Below are 20,712 nucleotides of genomic sequence, written 5' to 3'. Positions count from 1 at the left end.
ACAGGAAGGCTCATAAAAAACCCCGAGAAAAGGAAACACTGTCTTCAAAATGGCCCTGCTGGGCCCATCGCGGGTGACTCTAACTCAGCTCTAGGGGCACCCAGGAGCGTGTGATCTGAGAAACGCAGAGGAGGAAATTACATTGTGCTAACCCCCTCCCAGGAAATGGAACCCTGACACAGCAAGACAGATTCCAGCTAGACACACAGAAGAACCCTTTGCCCTGTTGGGCTCCAGGAATGGGAAACCCGCGGGGTTGAAGGAGGGACGCTGTGAGAGTCTCCAGTGTTTTAAAGAAGATAGGACTGCCTTGGAGTTTAGCAGTTCACTTCCCCAAGTGAAAAGCCTGGCTAGGTGACATTCTCATTCCCTTTCTGGGTCAGTCCTGGGGGACTTAAAAGCCATCCATCCCCCTAGATGCCACTGAATAAGACCCAACACCGTGTGGGGATCAGCATTTGTGCAGAAAAAACAACTTGGTATAAATTTAATATTAGCTTAAATAATGCATCATTAGAGGGAGAGCCTCTGTAAACACATTAAATAATGGATTCCCCGAGCAAACATTATTTTTGGATGACTAGCTCTTTTGGGTGACGATGGGGAGTGGGAAAAGGGAAAGATCTGAATCTCGAGTCAGAGTTTGACACCGACTAACTTGGTCATTGCAAAGCCACGTCTTCACTGACAGTGCCTCAGTTTCCCGTCTGTGGTAACCTGCAAGGTCCTGGTGAACAGGTACTTTATCCTAGAATTCCATGTCCCTGGGGAACATGTGTGAGTGCAGAGGTTGGGATGTATGATCACTATCAACTCTGACCATCTAAAGTGCTATTATGGAAAATCAAGACTAGAAAATGTGGCTTAGGTCATCAGCGCGTGTCAAACATCTGAAGGGCTTTGCTCCAAAGAAAAGTCAGAGTCATTCTGGACGGCTCTCCCAACCTAGAACTAAGGTAGAGGTAGAAGGGGTGACTTTTCATGATATCAACTCAAGATTCCATTCATTCATCCATCCATCCATCATCCATCCATCCATCCATCCATCCATCCATCCATCCACCCACCCACCCATCCACCCAGTGTTTACCAAGTACCTGCTTGTGCACTTGCTACAGTGACAGGCACTGAGCAGAGCCAGCCTCCAGGTGAGATGACAGCAGAGACAGGTGATGTGCCACTGAGAATCAGCAGTAATGAGAGTGAGCATTGGCAGGCAAGTGCAGAGTGGGGGTGGCACCTGGAGTCAGCAAGAGGCTGACAAAAATTCCCAGAGGAGGTGCGGTGACCGAAAGACAGGCAAGACTTTGATAAGAAGGCTGCCCCTCAGCAATCCCTTGCGTCATCACTAGTTACACCTGCGGAGGCTGGCTGAGTCTCAAAAATCCTTGCCATGTAGCTAAGGAGGCTCTGGTCTCTCCAGCTGCCTGCAGTTCATCTACTCCACTCACACTGCTGTTTTTCCTGCTCAGGATTCAGGGAACCCTGCCCTGTCCAATCCAAGGCCTTTGAGCATGCAAGGGTCTTAGTACAGGGATTATTTTTCTTTCACCCCAGGTTCAGAAAATCCCTACACTTATTCTTCATTCGGTTTTCCCAGAGTAACCTTAATTTATCTCACATATCATCCATTCTTTTTTTTTTGTTTTAAAACAAGACCCTGTCTTTTTTTTTTTTAAATATTTATTATTTATACAGTGTTCTGTCTGCATGTACACCTGCAGGCAAGTTCTCATTACTGATGGTTGTGAGCCACTCTGTTTGCTGGGAATTGAACTCAGGACCTCTGGAAGAGCAGGCAGTGCTCTTAGCTTCCGAGTCATTTCTCCAACCCCATATTACCTATTCTTGACCTAGGCTTTTCTTCAGAGCATCGTCACGGTTGCTTTATATAACATTTATATAACATTTATCTATCATTGCTTGTGTTGCTTTGTTAGCCCTTAAGGTGAGTGTGTGTGTGTGTGTGTGTGTGTGTGTGTGTAATACTTCTCCCCATACCATCCTAAATAGTAAATTCTTATTTGTGTGTATATACTTGTGATCCTAGCACTTGGGATGTTGAAATAGTAGGGTTGGTAGTTTGAAACCAGCCTGGGCTACATAGCAAAACCCTGTCTTAAAAAACAACAATCAAAGTTCAAGAAATGCCCTACCCCTGACACTTGGTACAGGGCCACGCCACAGTCTCCAATCTTGGCTCAGAATGTACACAATGCTAGCTGCCCCTTCTCACTCTGGGTACCCCAAATCTACCTCCCTGTCTTCACATCATTCTCTCTTCTCTACTTCCTACTTCCTACTCTACTTCCTTGCCCTGCATTCCTGCTCTACTAGGTCAGCTCAGTTGGCCCTGTCCCCTTATCCATGAAAGAAAGGGGACAGAGAAGAAGTAGCTTCTTGGGGGCTGCAGTCTGAGATTGGGGTAGATACCCTACAAACTCTCTTCTCCCCTCCCCCAAATAAACTTGAGGACTCTGAAAATACCCACAATAACCCATCAACAAGGGAGCTGGAGGGATGGCTTACTCAATGGTTAAAAACATGCACTATTTTTGCGGAGGACCTAGGTTGAGTTCCCAGCACCCTGCTGGGCAGCTCACAACTGCCTGTAACTTCAACTTAAGGGAATCCAATGCCCTCTTCTTGACTCTGAGGGCAAGTGGCACATACTGACACATAATTGAAAAAAATAAAACAAATCTTTAACACAATGACTTTATAATATAATATGACGTCCAAAAGTAAAGTACTGTTTGCTTCAGGAATCCATGGTTTAATGTGAGCAGAGGCTTGCCCTTCTAATAATGTATAATTTAAGCTAATATTCAAGTTCAAGGTGCTACAAACTATTCTGGGTGCATCACCGTGCTCTTAAGGTCACACAGGGTCTTGTCTGTTTTGGTCATAAATACACACAGAATGGTTAGTAACTGTGTCAAGACTGTAGTGGAAAAAGAAAATGCTAGGCATGGAAGGACAGAATCCAGGCTTTCAAGACAATTGACATACATAGGACCCGCCTGGGTGGGCCCGACACAGGACTGAGTTTAGGATGGCATGATCACATGCACACATGTATGCCCACCCCCCATCTTGCTCCAGACACACTGTGATTTGTTACATAAATAAAAGTAATGCACACCAGTATGGAACTGTGGTATCATATTAATTTCATAGAAACCAAAACAAAATTACTAACTCCCACTTCCCATTGGAATGCTGCTAACACCGATACCAGCATCACAATGGAAGATTATCTTGGAAGCAATTTTTCTTTTGTTCTGATCCCTACCCATGTAACTGTTTCTTGCATTTGCAATCTCTATGTAAATCACAATCAAGAAGAAATACCCTAGTGACATATGCCCTCATTTTTAGAGAGAATCAGGTACAAATCCACGCTAGGAAAGAGAAGAGGTTTTAAATGGTAATGGAAGTGTCCATTTCAGTCTCCTCTCCCAGAGGCCTAGAAGGAAGACTTGTTGGGCGGAGGAGATGGGCCTCCGGTTTGCCTTGTGGCCAGGTTCTAGAGGGATGGAGGACACAGAACCTATCTGTCTGTCTGTCTGTCTGTCTGTCTGTCTGTCTGTCTATTTATCCTAGTTCAGCATCCTTTCCTTTTGGGATAGGACCCTCTTTTTCCAAGCCTCAATCTATATATGATCATACAAGAGTGAAGTTTGGACATGTGACCTGAGCCTGGCCAATCATAGGTCTCTATCTTCCTAGCCAGTGACTAAAGCAGAGATGAGAACTCCACACACTTCAGGCCAATTACAGTTTCTTTGCGGGACTGTCCTTTTTTTTTCTCTTTCTTCTTTCTTTCTCCCTTCCTTCCTTCCTTCCTTCCTTCCTTCCTTCCTTCCTTCCTTCCTTCCTTCCTTCCTTAAGAGGTTCTGTCCTCTGGTTTTACGAAACTGAGATGATGTAAAATTTTGGCCATGTCTTCTTGATTCCCCCATGTGAAGAGAGTGCCAGCCTACTGTACAAGAAAATTAGGCCAACTGCCAAAATAAACACTATTGGGGTGAGGGATAGGAGCTTTGGGGAAGAGAAGAGAGCGGTATTAACCTGATGACATCTTGGAATCTCTAGAGACAGCTCCTCCCTCATTGAGGTCCACTGTGTAAGACAATGCATGCCCCCTTTATCATGCTCTCTTGAATATGTTTTGCAGAAAAAGATTCTGGACATATTGAAGGAGGGGGCATGCGCTTCTACCTTCTACCTTCTAGGAGTAGGGGAGAATTTACTTGGTAAATACCTTCAAAGTGGAGCCCACACACATGACACTAGTCACCAGTATGGCCATGTGACATGGTCCCTGTGACCATGGAGCTGGGAAATGCAGGGAAGCAGTTGTTGTTGTTGTTTTAAATGTCAGAGAGGACAGTGAGAGGCGTGACGGGAAGCAACAGGAGATGCTCTTTCAAGAGACAAGTCTTTGGGGGATATGATGAAACTCTTGCCTTGTCTGACCATGGGCAGGAAAATGGGGCTGATCCTTCAAATTCCATCTACAGCGCTGTCAACTTACGTGTTCCCAGTCTAAAAGGGAGAATGTGTTTGGCACTTTCATTGGCTAAGACTTGTCTCTGATTGGAGGACTGTGATAGACAGGTAAGCAGGAAGGCTTGGGACTTCTCTAGCTCTTCGGTTTGTTATAGGAAAGTTCTTTACTGGAAATTTTGGATACCTCTCGACACTGGACCACTCAGAGCCTGGCCTTACAACCCCAAGTGGTCAGACTGGCAGGAGTCAGCTGGTGCTGGGAAAAGGCCAGACCATCCATCCGGTTTAGCCTGTGGTATTTCTAGCTGTTACCCTAGCTCCCTAGACTCCAAATGCTGTCCCCGGGGAACCAGTGACATCTTCAACTTCCTCCCCTGGTCTCCTCATCCTAGAAGGCAGGGCTGGGGTCACTCTGCTGCCCACACCTATTCTGACTTTCAGTGTCTGGCCTCTCTCCATCATGTTCAGAGTCTGGCACAGCCTTCCTGGTCTACACGATCACGTGAAAGGCCTCTTGGAAGTCAGTGCGGCACGGCAGCCAGGCTTGCTGCCAAATCCTATTAATCATGTGTGTTACAATTCTCTCAGGCCTCTCCCTCTCCTCTCTCTTTTTCCCCTGCTGGAGACCAGTTTCTAGTTTGCATTACTGTAACAGCTCTGAGCTGTCCCTCTTCTCCTGTCTGGTCTCCTCCTCGGCTGTCTTCCTTTGCACCCAGGGAAGCTGGAGAGATCTTTCGAATCCACACACCCCCACACATCACTCTGCTAATTAAGCCCCGGGACAACTCTCCATAGCTCTCAGGATAAACACCCGCCTAGCATAATATTCCCTTCTGTGTGGCCCTGGCTACTTTTTCTCAGGCCTTATGAATTTTGGAGGTTTTCTGAACTGGCCCCCTACATCCCTGTATCCTGGCCTTCTTGAGGGTGTCTCTCTGTCTGGAAACTTCTTTATGGTATCTTTGCCTGTCTAGTTTCTGCTACTCTTATTTCCAAAGCACTGACTCCAACTTCCCTGAAACCCTCCCTAGTCTCTTGTCAACCCTGTGACCTGATTTGGGTCACAGTTTCTCCCCAGCAAATCAGAAAAGTCATTTTCTAAGCTTCCTGGGGAGGTTAACCAAACTGCGTTGTCCTGGGGGTGTGGAACTGATGCACGTGACATTCAGGCTAGCTCACCAAGCTCCCTTGAAGTGTCTAAACCCCTCCTCTTCTACAGCAGCCTTCGGGGCAACATGTGCTTCATGTGGTAGGATCCCAACATGGAACAACTGGGTCTAGTCATCATTAGGAGTTGCTGTGTGACTCATTTGAACTGTGATGGGTTAAGCTTCTGAAACTTCTGGGCCTATTTGTTACCTGTGCCATGGATTACCTACTTCTGGCTGATACAGTGTGTCCCTTGTCTCATGGTACTGGCTTACATTGTGCCACTTGAACGTCCCTGTCGCTAGTTTAGGGGCTACAAAGCTCCTATAAGGAACTCTTGAAGCTCAGGAAGGACTGGCCAAGCCAAAGACCCCAATCCACACTGTGCTCAGCACCTCCCCCACACCTTTCTTCCGCTGGCTCCCCCACAGTTTCCAGGAGTTTCTTTTATTTCATTCACTAAACAGTTTATGAACTGAATTAAAATAAATGAGATGCAAATAAATTCCAGGCTTTCTCCCTCATTTTCAAATTACATTTTCAGTCCACTCAACCTGTTATAATCTCATAGTGATTTTCATTTAAGAGAGCTAAATGGATATGTGATTATTGTTACAGGAACGAACACCAGACAATTAAATGTTGAGGTGTTGATAGATAAAACTGTGTTTTGATTTGCATAAACATGATGCCAGCAAGTCTAACCCTGGCAGAAATTCAGTTATAAGACTTGCGTGCCTAACTTCTGTTAATTACCACAAGTACCATTATTAAGAGTTTTAATATTCAGAGTTGGGATTATTGCCATTTTATTTTAGGGCCACATTTATCTTTATTTTGAAACTTAGTCAAAACGCATAGCTAATTTATCAAGGAAAAGGCACGATTACTACTTATAATCAACTTCTACAGTGCAGCATATCAAAAATCAATTACACAGCCCTGAATCCAGTCATTAAGGATTTAGCCACTAATCTCATTCCATTTTTGTCTTTAGGAAGATCCCGCAGCTTGCAACTTTGCCGATATCAGCAGAGGGAGAAAAACATGGAGTCTGCTGATAACCTAATGTGGAGAATTAAACTCGAGCCCGACAAAGGCAGAATCTTAATATGGAGTGGCCTGGCTCTGCAGGGAGGTCACCTGGCTGGTTGGGCTTCGGAAGTGATGACCCAAGTTTGTCAGGTGCTCAGTCTTAGCTCCCAGGATTCTAGAGCATCATTTTGACTTTGCAGCAGTCTGTGGGGGAGAAGTTTTCCTAGGGCCTCTCTTGACCTGCAGTTATCTTAGGTCTTTATTAGTCTCCTTCTTGGCTGACTCCTCTTTCCTACCCTTTGCCCCTGAATGAAAGCGGCAGGAAGGTCTGTGCTCTGCTTGTGTGACATCTATGTTAAGTATTCAGCACAGGGCCCGGCCCTGAGTGCTCGGTAAACATGTTTTCTCTATGATGAAGACAGGTTTCTGGCCATCATCTCCTCACCCAGGGAGAAGGGTTGTCACCATGGTAGGAATAGGTCCCTCTGTGTGACAAGAACTGACAGGAACAGGAACTACAGGGCTCCCGTCATCAAAATAGGAAGATGTGTGGGACTGTGGCTAAGAATACTGGCCAGTGAACAAGACAGAGAGATGGACCCGGGGTCAAGCCCTGGCTTAGCCTTGAATTTTAGCCATTATGTCCTGACTTCTAATTAGCTTCCATGAGTCTCTGCTTCTCACCTGAGATCCCAACAGGCTACTGAAAACTATTACAGTAACACAAATAAAGCATTTAACTTAGTGCCCACAGCACAGACATTCGTGGTGAGTGTGTTCCAGAGAGCGTTTGCACGGATATCCTCAATAAACATGTTTTTGTTAGCTTTACAAAGATGTAGGTTAGGGCTGGTCAAAACTTCCTGGTGCCCATATTTTGTTCCTTCCTCTCGGGATACCTCTCTGATTCCTCAGGCTAGCAGACACATCTTCCTTTGTGGCCACACGGTATACCCAAGGGGTCTGTCTTCACATACCCTGTGGTCATTCTGTGTCTGCGTCTCTAGGAGAACATCACTCCTTGGCTGTAAATAACACGCGTCATACTTTTGCTCGTCCAGGATTTAGAAGATTACCAAGCACCCGGTAGACAGCAGCCCTGACTCACGTGTTGCATTGCCCAGATAGTAACAGCTGAGGGAGATGGCAGGTGCACAATGAAGACCCGTACCGTCTCCAGCTGAGGCTCCCCATGAATTTACCACAGGAATCGCTGCCCATCTGTCAGGAAATGGCAGGATTTTCCTTAAACCTAGAGGCATACATCTCCCGCTTTCTGAGGGTCAAAAGGCATTCTGGAGGCCTAACATTCCCCTCTGCAGTGTGAGGAAGGGGGGCCTATCCCCTTCCAAGTCTGTGGCAGGGCATGAAGTGACCCGCTTACCCGAAGCTTCCTCCCGAAGATGGTGACTTTGCCTTTAATCTGTTCCTTCCTCAGGCGCCACTCGATGGAGTTTAGGCCGTTCTCCATGGGCAGGGAGATGTTGCAGCGGCCGATGGTGGGGGTGATGGTGCCGGCGAGGACGTGGGGCTCACTGTGGAAGCTGACGCCCATGCCGTTGGCGTACATCACCCGCAGGGTGCCGTTATTGCAGAGCTGGTAGCTGTTTCGCACTTGATCTGGAAGAATGGTGGTGGGGGTGGGGAGGGGGAGAGAGAAATTATCCGCTCGATTAGTCAGGAGAGAATAGAACCCCTATTTTTACAGGTTTCCATGGTTCTTTGCAGCTGTCAGTCTGAGGCTGCCTTCAATTAGCACACACACAATGGGAAGGTGAGTAGCAGAGATGTTACTGATCCACGGAAAGGAAAACATTATTAATATGTGGCACTCCAGAAATAATTATGCCGTGATATTTTTCTTTTACTCACTGAAGACTATTAATAGCACATTTAAACATTTAAAGATGTCTATTGCCTACACAATTTGTGTCAATCAAATCCCTGAACTTTAACATATATATTTTAGCTTATACGAAGAAAGAAATAAATGAAAGGCAAGCTGCTTGGGTTTCTCCGCCCCTCTGGCCTATCGTCTAACCCGAGGTTGACGGTCTGAGCATGGGTCAGAGGCACTGCAAGGCAAGTCCAGTGTTCCTCAGCACAGTGAAGAGACGAAGCTCCCTTCCTCCACTTCATGGTGCCATTGCTGCCTGTGTCACTATGTTACCACAGAACTCGGGAAACACACACAGTGTGAGGTAAATGGAGTCAGAGGGGGCTGGTAATGCGTGTTTATCTCCCCGAATAGAATCTACACCAGTCAATCAGACTTCTGACCTTTCCCTGTATCAGATAATCACAAGCAGGAGCCCGCTTTTATAGGCACGCTGTTTCCTCATCATCTGGGTGAAGGAGCCAGGCTGGGCTGGCCTCTGAGATGCCAGCTTTGGGGGAGCGAGCAAGGTTGTACCTGTCACTCAGCGACTCTGGCCATCATACAGAAGGACAGAATCTACATCGTTAATCATCTGGCGGAGCAGAAATAGAGCCATTGAAACAGGCTTTGCCGAGGGATAATAGTCTAGAAATGTCATCATTTATCTACGGAAAGGACACTTTTATCCTCTGACAACTGGCGAGCCCACCGACATTATATCTTAATTAAAAGAAAAAATTAATCTGTAAAATGCTGTTTCTTGCCAGCCCCTGTGCTTGCCCTGGACTGCCTACAACAGAAGCAGCGGGTGGTCAGAGACCCTGGGATCTGGGTCCTGGCAAGAGATTGCTCGAGAGCGTGTTTGCAAGAGAGAATCAGAATGGAATGATGAAACCCAAATCCAGTGGTCGCCCAGGAGAATAAACACCGCTTGAGAAAATAACTACATGGGTTGGATTTTTACAGGGTGAAGGAAATAGGCAAGAAAGAGAAAGAAAGTAGTTGGGGGAAAAAAAAATCAGATGTTTTTGGAGACGTAGGTTTCTCCAGATAATTAAACCTTCGGTGAGAGGGTATGACATTTCCCTGAAGCTGAGATATTTATTTTTATTTTATTTCTTTTTTCCCTGAGTCTGTTTTCAGATAGCCTGGGTATGCTGTAGACATTTAAGTAAGACAGAAAACTGAGGAATGTTCTGGATGTTTAGAAGTTCCCTCAGGCGAGGGATTGCTGGCTGTGCAGCTGGGAATGAGCTGGGGGCTGAGGGTGTTAGGCTGGGGCCTTACCCTGTACCACTGTGTAAGAGGCCTCCACTGAGGAGAGGTTGGTGATTACAGTGACGTCGTCATCACGGTTGGAGTTCTCGATGTCAATGGTGATGGATTTCTCCATTTCCCGGTGCAGACTGGTCACCACCCCTGTGGGGCGTGTCACGTTGGTCAGACGGCCCTCGTGGTCATAGCTGGAGGAAAGATATACAGCCTGTGGAGCCAGAAGTTTTCTTGACCTTCAGACCCATAGGAAGGTCAGACGCATAGGAGCAGACAGAGAAAGAGAGACTGGAAAATGGGCGTCCCTGGATGCTGCTCCACACTGAAGCCCTGCTGTAATCCTAACCTCAACCTGTCCTGAGGCGCAATGCTGTCGTTTTCCTGAGCCCTTTGGTCTCACCGACTTCACCTCAGTGGAAACCAGTCCCCTGGTCTCAAGCAGTGTGTGCGTACAGCTTCCTGAGCTAGCGGGAACAGCTACTTGTAAGCATCCTTTTGCTCTGCAGAGCTACCAAGTCAATGCTCCCCAACTATCCGCTCTAGTCTGTCTTGCTTTGGCTGAGCAAACCTTTATTTAAGCGTGTGTATGTGTGTGTGTGTGTGTGTGTGTGTGTGGTGGGGGGGAGGGCTGTGTATACTCATGCCCATGAAAATCAGAAGAGAACTGGAGTTACAGGCAGTTGTTAGCTGTCCAGAGTGGATGCTGGGAACTGGACTTGGGTGCTTTGGAAGAGCCTCGAGTGCTCTTAATCACCAAGCCATTTCTCCAGCCCTTAAACCACCCTGTTTCCCCCACTGGTTGTTCACCCAATCCAGTCAAAACCTGGCATTTGAGACCATCTGAGCTGCAGTCTTTGGCAAGGCGCCACCTCATTCCACATATCACCTCCTTGTAGACCTCTCAAAGTCAGTCTGGTACAAATGCCATCTCCACATTCTGGCCCAGACACTCCAACCCTAGCTTGGCCATGTAGTCCCTAAGGAGCTCAGCTACCCTAGCCTGCTGGGTAGACTCGCTGGATCTCAGTTGTCCTTGGCATGCCATGACCACATTTTCTGCCTGCAGACTCCCTGACAAGAATTCTTTATGGATATGAGTTGTCACCGCCCCTTTCTCAGCCGGTGGTAATGGCTTTGCTACTTCCAGGTGGAGGGGATTTCCCACTAGAAAACAACTGTACTGTTAGAGGCTCCTGTCTAAGGAGGTGAGGAAAATGACTCTTCTTATGGGCTGCATAGAGAAGTCTCTGGACTCTCTCGCATGGGTTTTCACACTCAGGAGAGATGGGGAGGGGGATGGAGCGATGAGGTCTTTGCTTAGAGAATGAAAAAGGACATGTAGCTAGACCTCCTGCTGGAGGGGGGTCTCCTTCTGGACTGGGGAGAGGAACCCAGTTGGCCAATTCTGAGTGATGGGTCCCAGAGTTGGTACAGTGTGTGTAAAGAAGGTTGACCATGGGGCATCCCATGGGAGAGCAGTGGGGAAAAGTACTGATGAAGCCAAGCATAGAGGGAGCTGAGATGCTTGGGATGGAGACCTACAACATACTTGGGCTGACCTAGAACTGTTGTCTTTAGGGAGAAGAGGAAACAGTCAAGCCCCATGGATGCTAAGCTGATTGGCCAGTGGGGTAAAGTTTGTGAGAGGGCCAGGAAGCTTGACTAGTTGGGGGTCCAGCCTCTTGTTTCTACCCTATCCCTTGCCTAGGGCTCTGTGCAGTGAATGGGGGGGGGGGGTCCAGCCTTTTGTCTCTGCCCCATCCCTTGTTTAGGGCTCTGTGCAGAGGAAATCCAGAAAGCACCCTCCTCTCAGAGGCTTGGTGCTGTAACCATGGAGGGGCCCCAGGCCTTCTAAGCCAAAGGGGAGCCCCTCTGTTTATTCTTCTTTTCCTACTGAAGCAAAGGTTTCTCAGATGGGGACCCAAAGATTCTATTTATAAAAGCGACAAGTTAGAACTATACTGAAGGATAAGTGATTAAGGATTATTAAATAATTACCTATATATAAGACAGAAACCTAGGCAGCTGTCAAAATGAACAGCATGGATTCTTATTTATTGGCACATGGGCATGTGTGCACAAGTATGCGTGCGCGCGCGCGCGCACACACACACACACACACACACACACACACACAGAAACAGGGTGGAGTGGAAAAGGGGAGAACAGAGAGTCCTCCCTTCCTAGCACATGACTTTTACATGTAGTTTCTGAAAATAGAGACATATAAATATTAACTGCATTTTTACGTGTGGGATTTTGGCTAATTTTTGTTTTCCTCTTTGAATATTTTAGTTTTAGTAATTGTTACTTCCTTTCATATTTTAGAAGCATAAAACTACTTTGAAATAAGAAAGTGAAGCAGTAATGTTTGGGCTTTGATGTCTTACATAGACTTGGCAGCAGAGATCCACCACACAAGGACTGTGTTGAATACCTTCTCTGGGACCCGAGCGGGATTTGCAATCCAGTGCTCTGTATTTTAGGACACTTGCAATGGGCAGGTTGCTGTTCATGATTCTGAGGGGAGGAAATAGAGCTTCTTCTCTGGGGCAGGCAGTGAGGACAGGGGTGGTGGGTGGGAGGAGGCAGGGAGCACGGGGCAGGCATTTCACAGGCTTTGAGGGAGAAAGCGTGCTCTCTGGCTTGTAGGCTGACTTTCATGGGGATGCAATTGGCCACAGCTTTGCTTGCTTCCCCAGGATAGATTTGCAGATTCAGCTCTCTGTGCAGAAACCTCTCTGCTCTCAGGAGAGAGAGCAGTGATTACTACCAACGGGGTCTCAGTGTTAACCCGACTGACTTGGTAGAACCTTGGTGGCCACAGGGCCTTTGCCTTGCTCATAGTCGGTGGACGTTCACCAAACACCTCTTATATGTAAGCTGCTGGTGAAGGCACCAGAGATTTGTATGATAACCAAGTGGGCAAAATTCCATGCCTTAGGCCAGGCTAAAAGGCAAAGATAAACCAAGGCTGCTCTCCCCTATTCTGGGTTCATGGCAGCAGGGGGTGGGGGTGGGGAGATACTCAAAGCCCAATTCTTACATCTCCATTTTGACTGGCTTTCCTAAAGCCACCTTCTAAGACAGAAATGTAACTGTCTCCTGAGGGGCTCATTCCAGCTTGGGAGAGTGCCGAGCCCGCTCTTTCTCTAATATAACTGCTGAACTTCATTCCAAGGGGAAGTCAGCACTTAGACTGTGTCACATGCTGTTTTCCCACTGCCTGGATCTGGAGGAGGATGTGACCATAGCCACAGAGCACACAACACAGCCCTCTCTTCTCGTGGGCCTGACCTTAAGGGTTGTTATATTTTCTACCCCTCTGGATTCCAATTTGCAAAGGTATACTCTGACCCTCAGGAGATCAGGACCCCTAGAACTGAGGATGGTGAGAGAGGGGGATACTAGACCCCTCTCTCTGAGAAGCATTCAGAGTGCAAACTGCCCCCTTCCAGTTTACTGTTTGAAACTAAGTCCTGTCTAACTCTTGCATCCTTTTTTTATGCAGGAGAGGATGGAGACAGGTGTGCGTCATAACTTCTGTGTTAGCATCTAGTTTCTGTTGAGCTCCTGAAAGCCAGCCTTTGCTGATTGCCTAAGATATACTAGCTCCATGATTGGTCACAGCTCCCGTGCAGCTGATAGTACAGTCTGATACACATGACCGCTGAGGCTCAGAGACATTGAGAAACTTGTCCAATGCCAACCAGGAAGTATGTGTCAGAGCGAGCATCTATACCACTACTGCGGAAGGCCGTGGAATCTCTCAATCCCTCTAAAGGTGGACCTTGCCTAGGATACGCTACTGAGACTCAATAGCCTGTTAATGGGGAAATTTTAATCCAAGGCTGGGGCTTCCTGGAACTGAGGGACAGTTTACACTGAAACACAGACCCCCCTCTCTGTTTTCTTTTCTGTTAACCCTACTCCCTCTCTAGACTTCTGCAATCACTGTGTGGTGTCCATCTGGACCTGATATCCCTGACAGAAAGTGTGACTTGTGTCTGAGTTTTAAAGCAACAACCTTCTGGCCAAGTGTAACAAAAGCTAGCCCCTCCTTTTTCGGAAGCCTGAGGAAACCTTATCTACGCGTCTCCACAAGGGAGGATTTGGATCCTTGGATCTACTCACATTCTGAAGCGTGGCAGATTAAAAGAGAAAAATGTGATTCAGTTTCACGGTAACTCCTGAACAAATACTTTTTTTTAAAAATGAGCCTTATGTGCATGTTTTCATTCAGTTGGGGACCTTTGCTAGTAAACTGCCTCCAATCAAGAGTTCATGTCTTTGGGGCCCTGATACCTGAACTTTGGTCTGAATTCTAACCTAGGACTAATTCAGGAGAGCCTCCTTGACCCCAGCCTTTGCTTCTCATTCAGGAGACTTAACAGCTACTAAGTGCATTTCCTGGTGAAGTGTGATCAAGTCCCAGCACCTCGAAGGTTGTGAAGCTGCTCAGAAATCCCGGGACAGAAAGCTTCGCCCAAAGGAGAAGTCAGGACTCTGCAAGCAATTCTGCAATGCAAGAAGGCTCCAGCAGATGGCGACAGCTTCCTTTGAATTCTCCCGAACCCACTGGCATACAAACAGGAAGTGAACATTGTTGATTTAAACGTGATCAACAATGAAGTCTTCTTTCTCTTGTCCCTCCTACTCCTATCTCTCTGTGGCATTCCTCCCCAACTTAATAAATTCTCAGCTAACAGCGACTCAGAGACAGAAAGCAAGCCAGGGCTCCAAATGCCTAATGCTCTCTCACTGCTGTGGAGAGAGCCCGGAGGCTGGTAAACTCCATTCTGTCCCCAGCAACTCTTAGGGTAATACCTGAGGCAGCAGGCTTGCTTGACCAAAGTTGCTCCAGGACCCAGGGAAAACAGCTTTTTGGCAAAAACAAACGGTAGAACTATTAAGTATGAGATAATTGTTTGGGGAAAATATGACCAGCCCTCACATCTTTTAATATACCTAGCACTTTATCTGTATTGATCTGCTTCTGCTAAGGAGGAAATTCAGAGTTTATCTCCCTGTCTGTGCAATCAAGTGTGTTGCTGGACCTATTGTTAAATCGCAGGAGCCCCGCTGGGACCCTGCCTCTTGCTTTCTAATTTCCGCACCCATGGCAAACATGAATAATCAGTGGGGTTAATCAGCACTTTATCTCCTAGGTGCTGTGCGTGTCCAATATCCTGCGGTTTGAACGGCAGGCAGACAACAGGAATTCCCAATGCTAGCAGGGAGGATGCTCAATATCAGAGGCCTGATAGAGCAAATCATTTAGGAGCCAGGAGAAGGGACACGAATATCCTGAGGCTGTGAGAAATCATTAAAGTTAGGAAGACGTGACTAGGCAATTTTAAAAGCAACGTGAATGGTCCATCCGGGTGCCAGCTAGAGCAGGGGGCGGGCTCTAGAGAAATTGGTCGAGAGCCTACTTACTCATAGAAAGTCGTCCAGCCAGTTTCGTCACTCTTGGTGGCTAGGAGTCCGGTGTTCCCATCGTAGGTCATGAGGCCAAGCTCCAGGTTCTGTGTTGACACGGCTTTGAGGCCTCCATTGGTGCCCACGGTAAGGGTGATGATCTGGTTATCCGGCATGAGCAGGTGGCGGGGCATGCCGCTGCTGTCCCGGCGGATCTTTAGGGAATTTCCGTTGTTGTCAATCAACTCAGTGACGTCATTGTCAGCGCTGTATGTGAAATTGTACAAGTACTCCCCCGTCACCAGGCTCACAGTGTACTGATGGATACCATCGGCGTTGAACACGTACAATTCCTGCTCTCCCGGCGATGCGGCCTCATACTGGTTGAATGCATTAAGAACAGGTTTATTTTTGCTGACCGCCCTAATCCGAATATTCCCAAGGTCTGCGATGTAGATAGTGCCGTCCGGAGCCACAGCTAAGGAGGATGGGGAGTTCAAGATGGCGTCTGTGGCGTAAGCATCATCTCCCGAGTAGCAGATGCAATTGACGTCATTTTTGCAGTCGCAGTCAGAGGCTGCCCCGGCTAAGAGGCAGATCTCCCCATTGGTGGTGACCTGGCGTAGGCGGTTGATCTTTTTCTCGTCCGTCTCAGTGATGTAGAGCACCCCAGTGTGAGAAATGGCGATGGCACTGGCTGACTCCAGAGCGGAGTGGATGGCAAGCTTACTGAGCGAGTAGTCAATGCCGGGAACCTGGCAGTGCATAGGCCGTCCTGCAATGATGCTGACCTGGTGATTCTCGGTGATTCGCAGGATGACGTTGTTCTCTAGAACGTATAGGGAATTGTCCATGGGGTTGACGGCAAGGTCTGTCGGCCACTCCAGACGAACCTGCGTATGACGTGACAAGAAGACCCTTTAATATATTGCATGCATACGTTTGGAGAAAAGACTTAGCTTTAAAAAATATTTGTTTTATTTTATATTTGTTAATTCTTTCCCCGAATGTATGTTGGCACCATGTGTGAGCCTGATCAGAAGAGGGCAAGGATACTGGATTCCCTGGAATTGGGTTTATGGATGGTTGTGAGCCACTGCTTGGGTGCTGGGGTTCAAACCCAAGTCTTCTGCAAGAGCAACAAGTGCCTTTAACTGCTGAGACAGCTCCCTGGCACCGACTTAGCATATAAGTAGCACACTTACTGTGGCCCACTTATCATTGAACTATTTGCCTGAGCTGGCTGTTTATGACAGAGAAGGGAGCATGTGACAAACTCTTCCTTCTGTGTCATCTGTCCTGACTCGAGTCGTGCTGGCTCCAGTGTTGTTCAGCTTCAGACCACTCGCCAGCACTGCAGCCATTAAATGCATTGGTACAGGTAGATAAATGCATAAGGGACCAAGGCAATTCAGCCCGCACTCAGCTCCCCAAGTCACGGGTCAGAGAAGGCTGTGTTCATTTGGAGAAGACACATTAGTCTAAATTGCAAAAAGCAGCCATGTGGCTCGGAAGGTGGCCCTAGCCCAAGAGGAGACAAAGAACAGGCTGGCCAACCAACTACAGCTCAAGTGTTTGAAAAAAGGAGCGAACAGAGCCAAGTCAAATACATTCTTCCTCTGTGGAATTCGAAATCAAAATCTCAGTTGCAAGTTGTCAGTTTGGAAGGGGAATTTGAGCTAAAATTTACGAGGTTGACCAAGGGTTGAAAAGACTCTCACAGGCAGGGTGAACACACACGTTGGCTCTTTGGAACAAAGGCTGCACATTTGAGGCGCCCGTGGTCTCTGCCACGGCAAAGAGGCCTGATGAAGCACACACTTGGGAGGATGACTGAGGAGGGCTTTGCTCTGGTAACTGCTACACAGAGTGGAGGTTTATATGGTGACGATGCAATCGCTCCAGATCAACAGGGAAACTTTGATTGACATGTAACGCGAAACCGTACAGTCTCAAATCTTTGAAAATGGTGGAGACGAGAGATAATTATACAGCAGCCCCTACCCTATAATCTGCCACTGCTGGAGTGTGCCACCAGCTCCGCTCCTCAGAGAAGCATCACCCTCTCTGTTCTCTCGCTCCCCCCGCCCCCCGCCAAGTCTACTCCCTTTTTTTTGCCCTTCTCTCTTCTCTCTCATTCCTATCCTACAGTTTTTTTTTCCATCTTGATGTCTAGTTCACCTGATTCCTCTCCAAGCTATGATCAGTGTCCACCGCTCATACTCCCAACTCACCTAGGAACACATGGGAACCACGGGCTAAGACCTAGGAGTTGGTTAAGGATGAGAAATAAAGAGTCTCACCTGGGCCACATCCATGCTGGAGTCACAGCTCAGTGGCCGGACAGCTGTGAGGTCATTGGACCCCAGCAGGGTGGAGATTATTCCGTTTTGGTCCACCTTCCGGATCATGGTGGCATCAACGAAGTACATGAGCCCGTTCTTATCCACGGCAATGCCTGGGGAGGGAAGCATGGGGATGGGATTTTTGTTTCTTTGTTTGTTGTTTTGTGTTTTGACAGAAGGGTGGTTTGTGGAGGAGATGGGGGAAACCCTACGCTGGGCGTGATGTGTTTGGACCGGGGACCTTGCTGGGATGGGTGAGCATCCTTCAGAGCAGTAGCTCTCAGCGCTTTCAAGGCAAACATTTCTCAAGGGCTCTGTGCTGTGACTTGCACCATTCCCAGGGTGCTAGGTGTATCCACCTCCCAACCAATGACATCATCTTGAACTGCAGAGAAACCAGGGTTGCAAGCAAAGGTGGAAACAGCCCCAACTCTGTTCTCTCCAGAAAACAAATTATTATCAAAGTCCATTGCTCTAAAAAAAAAAAAAGACTGGTAGTCCATTACTCAAATACCCTGCACAACCAATGGTGAGAGTAGGGCTGAGAAACACAGAGGCTTTCAGCCACAAACTCCCAATCCAAAATATATCCTCCAGGAAGAATTCCCAATTAAGCCTTGACTCCAATCAGCACTCCAGTGCCCCCAGGGGACACAGAGCCCTAGCGTTTCCCTGTCACAGCAGGACTGATAAGACCCAGACTGCAGCTTCTATTTCTTTTGCTTTTTCATTTCAGTGCCCAAATACAAGGCTTGGCATCCTTAATCCACGCTGCAGGCTGCTTGCGCAGTAGCTAAAAATGCTAACAAGAGTTAGACCCTGATATGATTGCTCTTTAACCCCAAGCATCTTTAGTCCTTTCAAATTGACGCTTTATCAATTCTAAGAACTCCCCAGGAAAGGAATCATGGAAATAACATCTATCCTTTCTTATTTGATTATTTATTTAATTTGTGGTGTGTGTGTGTATGTATGCATGTGCAATACGTGTTTGTACATCTGGAGGCCAGAGGCCCATATTGGGTGCCGCCTGCTTTATTTTTTGAGATAGGGTCTCTCACTGAACCTGGAGCCTGCCGATCTGATGTAATTAGGGATCCCCCTGTCTCTATACTTCTCCAGAGTAGGGATTACAGGTATGTACCACTGCACCTGATTTTTTTTTAACGTAAATGCCACATGTCATTATGTTTATGCCACAAACACTTTACTAAGTGAGACATCTATGCAGCTCGCTCCAAATTCTTCTGTTTTCTTTTTAATCTCTGAAGCTCAAGGACAATTTAATTAGAGTTTAAAAGAAAACTACGCAAGGCAGGCAAGTTGTGAATCTCTGCAGCTGCCTGGAGGAGGGAGATGGAGAAGGACAAGAGGAAGCCACGCTATTTAAGCCAGCATGGAGGTCAGCCATATAGTAGATAAGCAGGCACAGGCAGGGAAGGGGCTTTAGAGGAAAAGGGAGAAGGCCCAAAGTATCAAATGGCCACTTAGGCTCAGGCCAGCTTCTGAAGAAAAAGGAGAAGTTATATCTTTCTGAGAAAGAACTCAGACAGACAGGCAGACTCAACAGAACCTCATGGCGGCTTGTAGAGACTGTACCAGGAGCTGGGAATTCTGGGAAAGAGAAGTACACTATCTCATTAAAGGGTTAATTTATTCCTCCTGTCCCCTTTAGTGTGGCTTATGGTGAATCTATCTTCTTGAGGGAGAATCCCTTGGCTAGGAGGTTAGCTAGGCCAACTGGATTAATTTAAGGAAGAAGACAAGGGCATGTGTCTAGCTATACAGCAGTGGTTCTAAATCTGTGGGTCGTGACCTTTCACAGGGGTCACGGAAGACCATCAGAAAATACAGATATTTATGTTATGATTCATAACAGTAGCAAAATTACAGTTATGAAATAGGATTGAAAATAATTTTATGGTTGGGAGTCACCACAACGTGAGGAACTGTAGTAAAGGGTTGCAGTATTGGGAAAGCTGAGAACCACTGATCTAGCCTGCATCCTTTTGACTAGTGGAAAAAGCTTTACCTCCCATTGAATATGCATTCCCCCCCACTCCAGCCACTCCTCTGCCCTAATTCTTAACTACTACAGTTTCTTTGGGTAGTGACAACATGACATCATGATGCTGTGCCTTAGACTTTGGATACACTGTTGTCAGACATCAAAGTCTGGCATAGTGGAAGCTCCTGGTGGCCTCTTATGGCGGGCACTCTGGCTGATGGAGTTAACACTCTCTCTTGGTTCTCTGTGACTGGCAGCAGCCAGAGGTCTCCAGGTACAGACGACCATATTTCCATAAGGAGTGTATATGTGGGAAGTAAAGTTTACTTTAATAAATTAGCTTAAAAGCACCCACACAGACCCAGGAGCCTTGCAATAAATGTTCTTAGGAAAAACAAGTGTTTTAGACTACAAGGATGTACTCAGCTTGCAGCAGGCTCCCTGTGGGGTGGAGGGGTATCCTTCTGTGGTCCTTACCTCGAGGGCTCATCAGGGTGGCGTCCACAGCTTTCCCTCCATCCCCACAGCGGGCTTCGTCAAAGGGTAGACACTGTTCACCAGTCCCTGCCACAACCTCTGAATTCCCAGCCAGATCTTTGGCTCCGCTCAGAGACTTCACTCGGTAGATTCTGCGGCTGTTGGTGTCAGAAACGTAGAGCGAGCCGGTCACAGGGTCCACAGCCAAGTAGTACTTGTGTCCTGGGCTGTTGCTTTAGGAGAATCACAAAGAGAAAAGAAGAAGGGACTATGCAGCTGGCCTGTTGGGTCAGTGGTGACAAAAATCCCAGCAAGCCTCTTACTTTCCCTAGTGTCTTTCCGTTTTAGTGAATTAGTGACACCCTGAGTTATATTTCAAGACATTATGGCTCCCAGGTACTTGACAATTAATCTTATGTTTCTCATGCTGTTTTGGGATTTGAAGATTCCCTTCGAACTAACAGACTATTGCTTTATTTATCTGGCACCAAAGACCCCACCCCGGTCCTGTTTTAGTGAGCAAGTATAATCACTCAATGCCAGCTTCATATATCTCCCACGGGCTTTGTGTGTTATCTCATGGGATTTCAGAACCCAATCCCTCTGTGATA

At 47.2% G+C, this 20,712-nt stretch overlaps 1 protein-coding gene across 6 annotated transcripts in view; it reads right to left on the bottom strand.

The window, feature by feature from the left end:
• Tenm2 (teneurin transmembrane protein 2) overlaps window positions 1-20,712 on the bottom strand; it is a 961,804-nt gene that overhangs the window by 27,425 nt on the left and 913,667 nt on the right. For all 6 annotated transcript variants that reach the window (XM_038326028.1, XM_038326022.1, XM_038326023.1 and 3 more), the window contains 5 exons: window positions 20,102-20,334; window positions 17,575-17,729; window positions 15,290-16,164; window positions 9,866-10,041; window positions 8,084-8,319 (listed from right to left, as the gene is read on the bottom strand). In XM_038326028.1, the coding sequence (XP_038181956.1) occupies window positions 8,084-8,319; window positions 9,866-10,041; window positions 15,290-16,164; window positions 17,575-17,729; window positions 20,102-20,334 (1,675 nt within the window). The remainder of the gene's footprint in view (window positions 1-8,083; window positions 8,320-9,865; window positions 10,042-15,289; window positions 16,165-17,574; window positions 17,730-20,101; window positions 20,335-20,712) is intronic.

This window comes from Arvicola amphibius, chromosome 4 (assembly GCF_903992535.2).
Source record: "Arvicola amphibius chromosome 4, mArvAmp1.2, whole genome shotgun sequence".
Lineage (NCBI taxonomy): Eukaryota > Metazoa > Chordata > Mammalia > Rodentia > Cricetidae > Arvicola > Arvicola amphibius.
The sequence above is the reverse complement of the archived record's forward strand: the minus strand, read 5'-3'. Positions and strand labels throughout refer to the sequence as shown.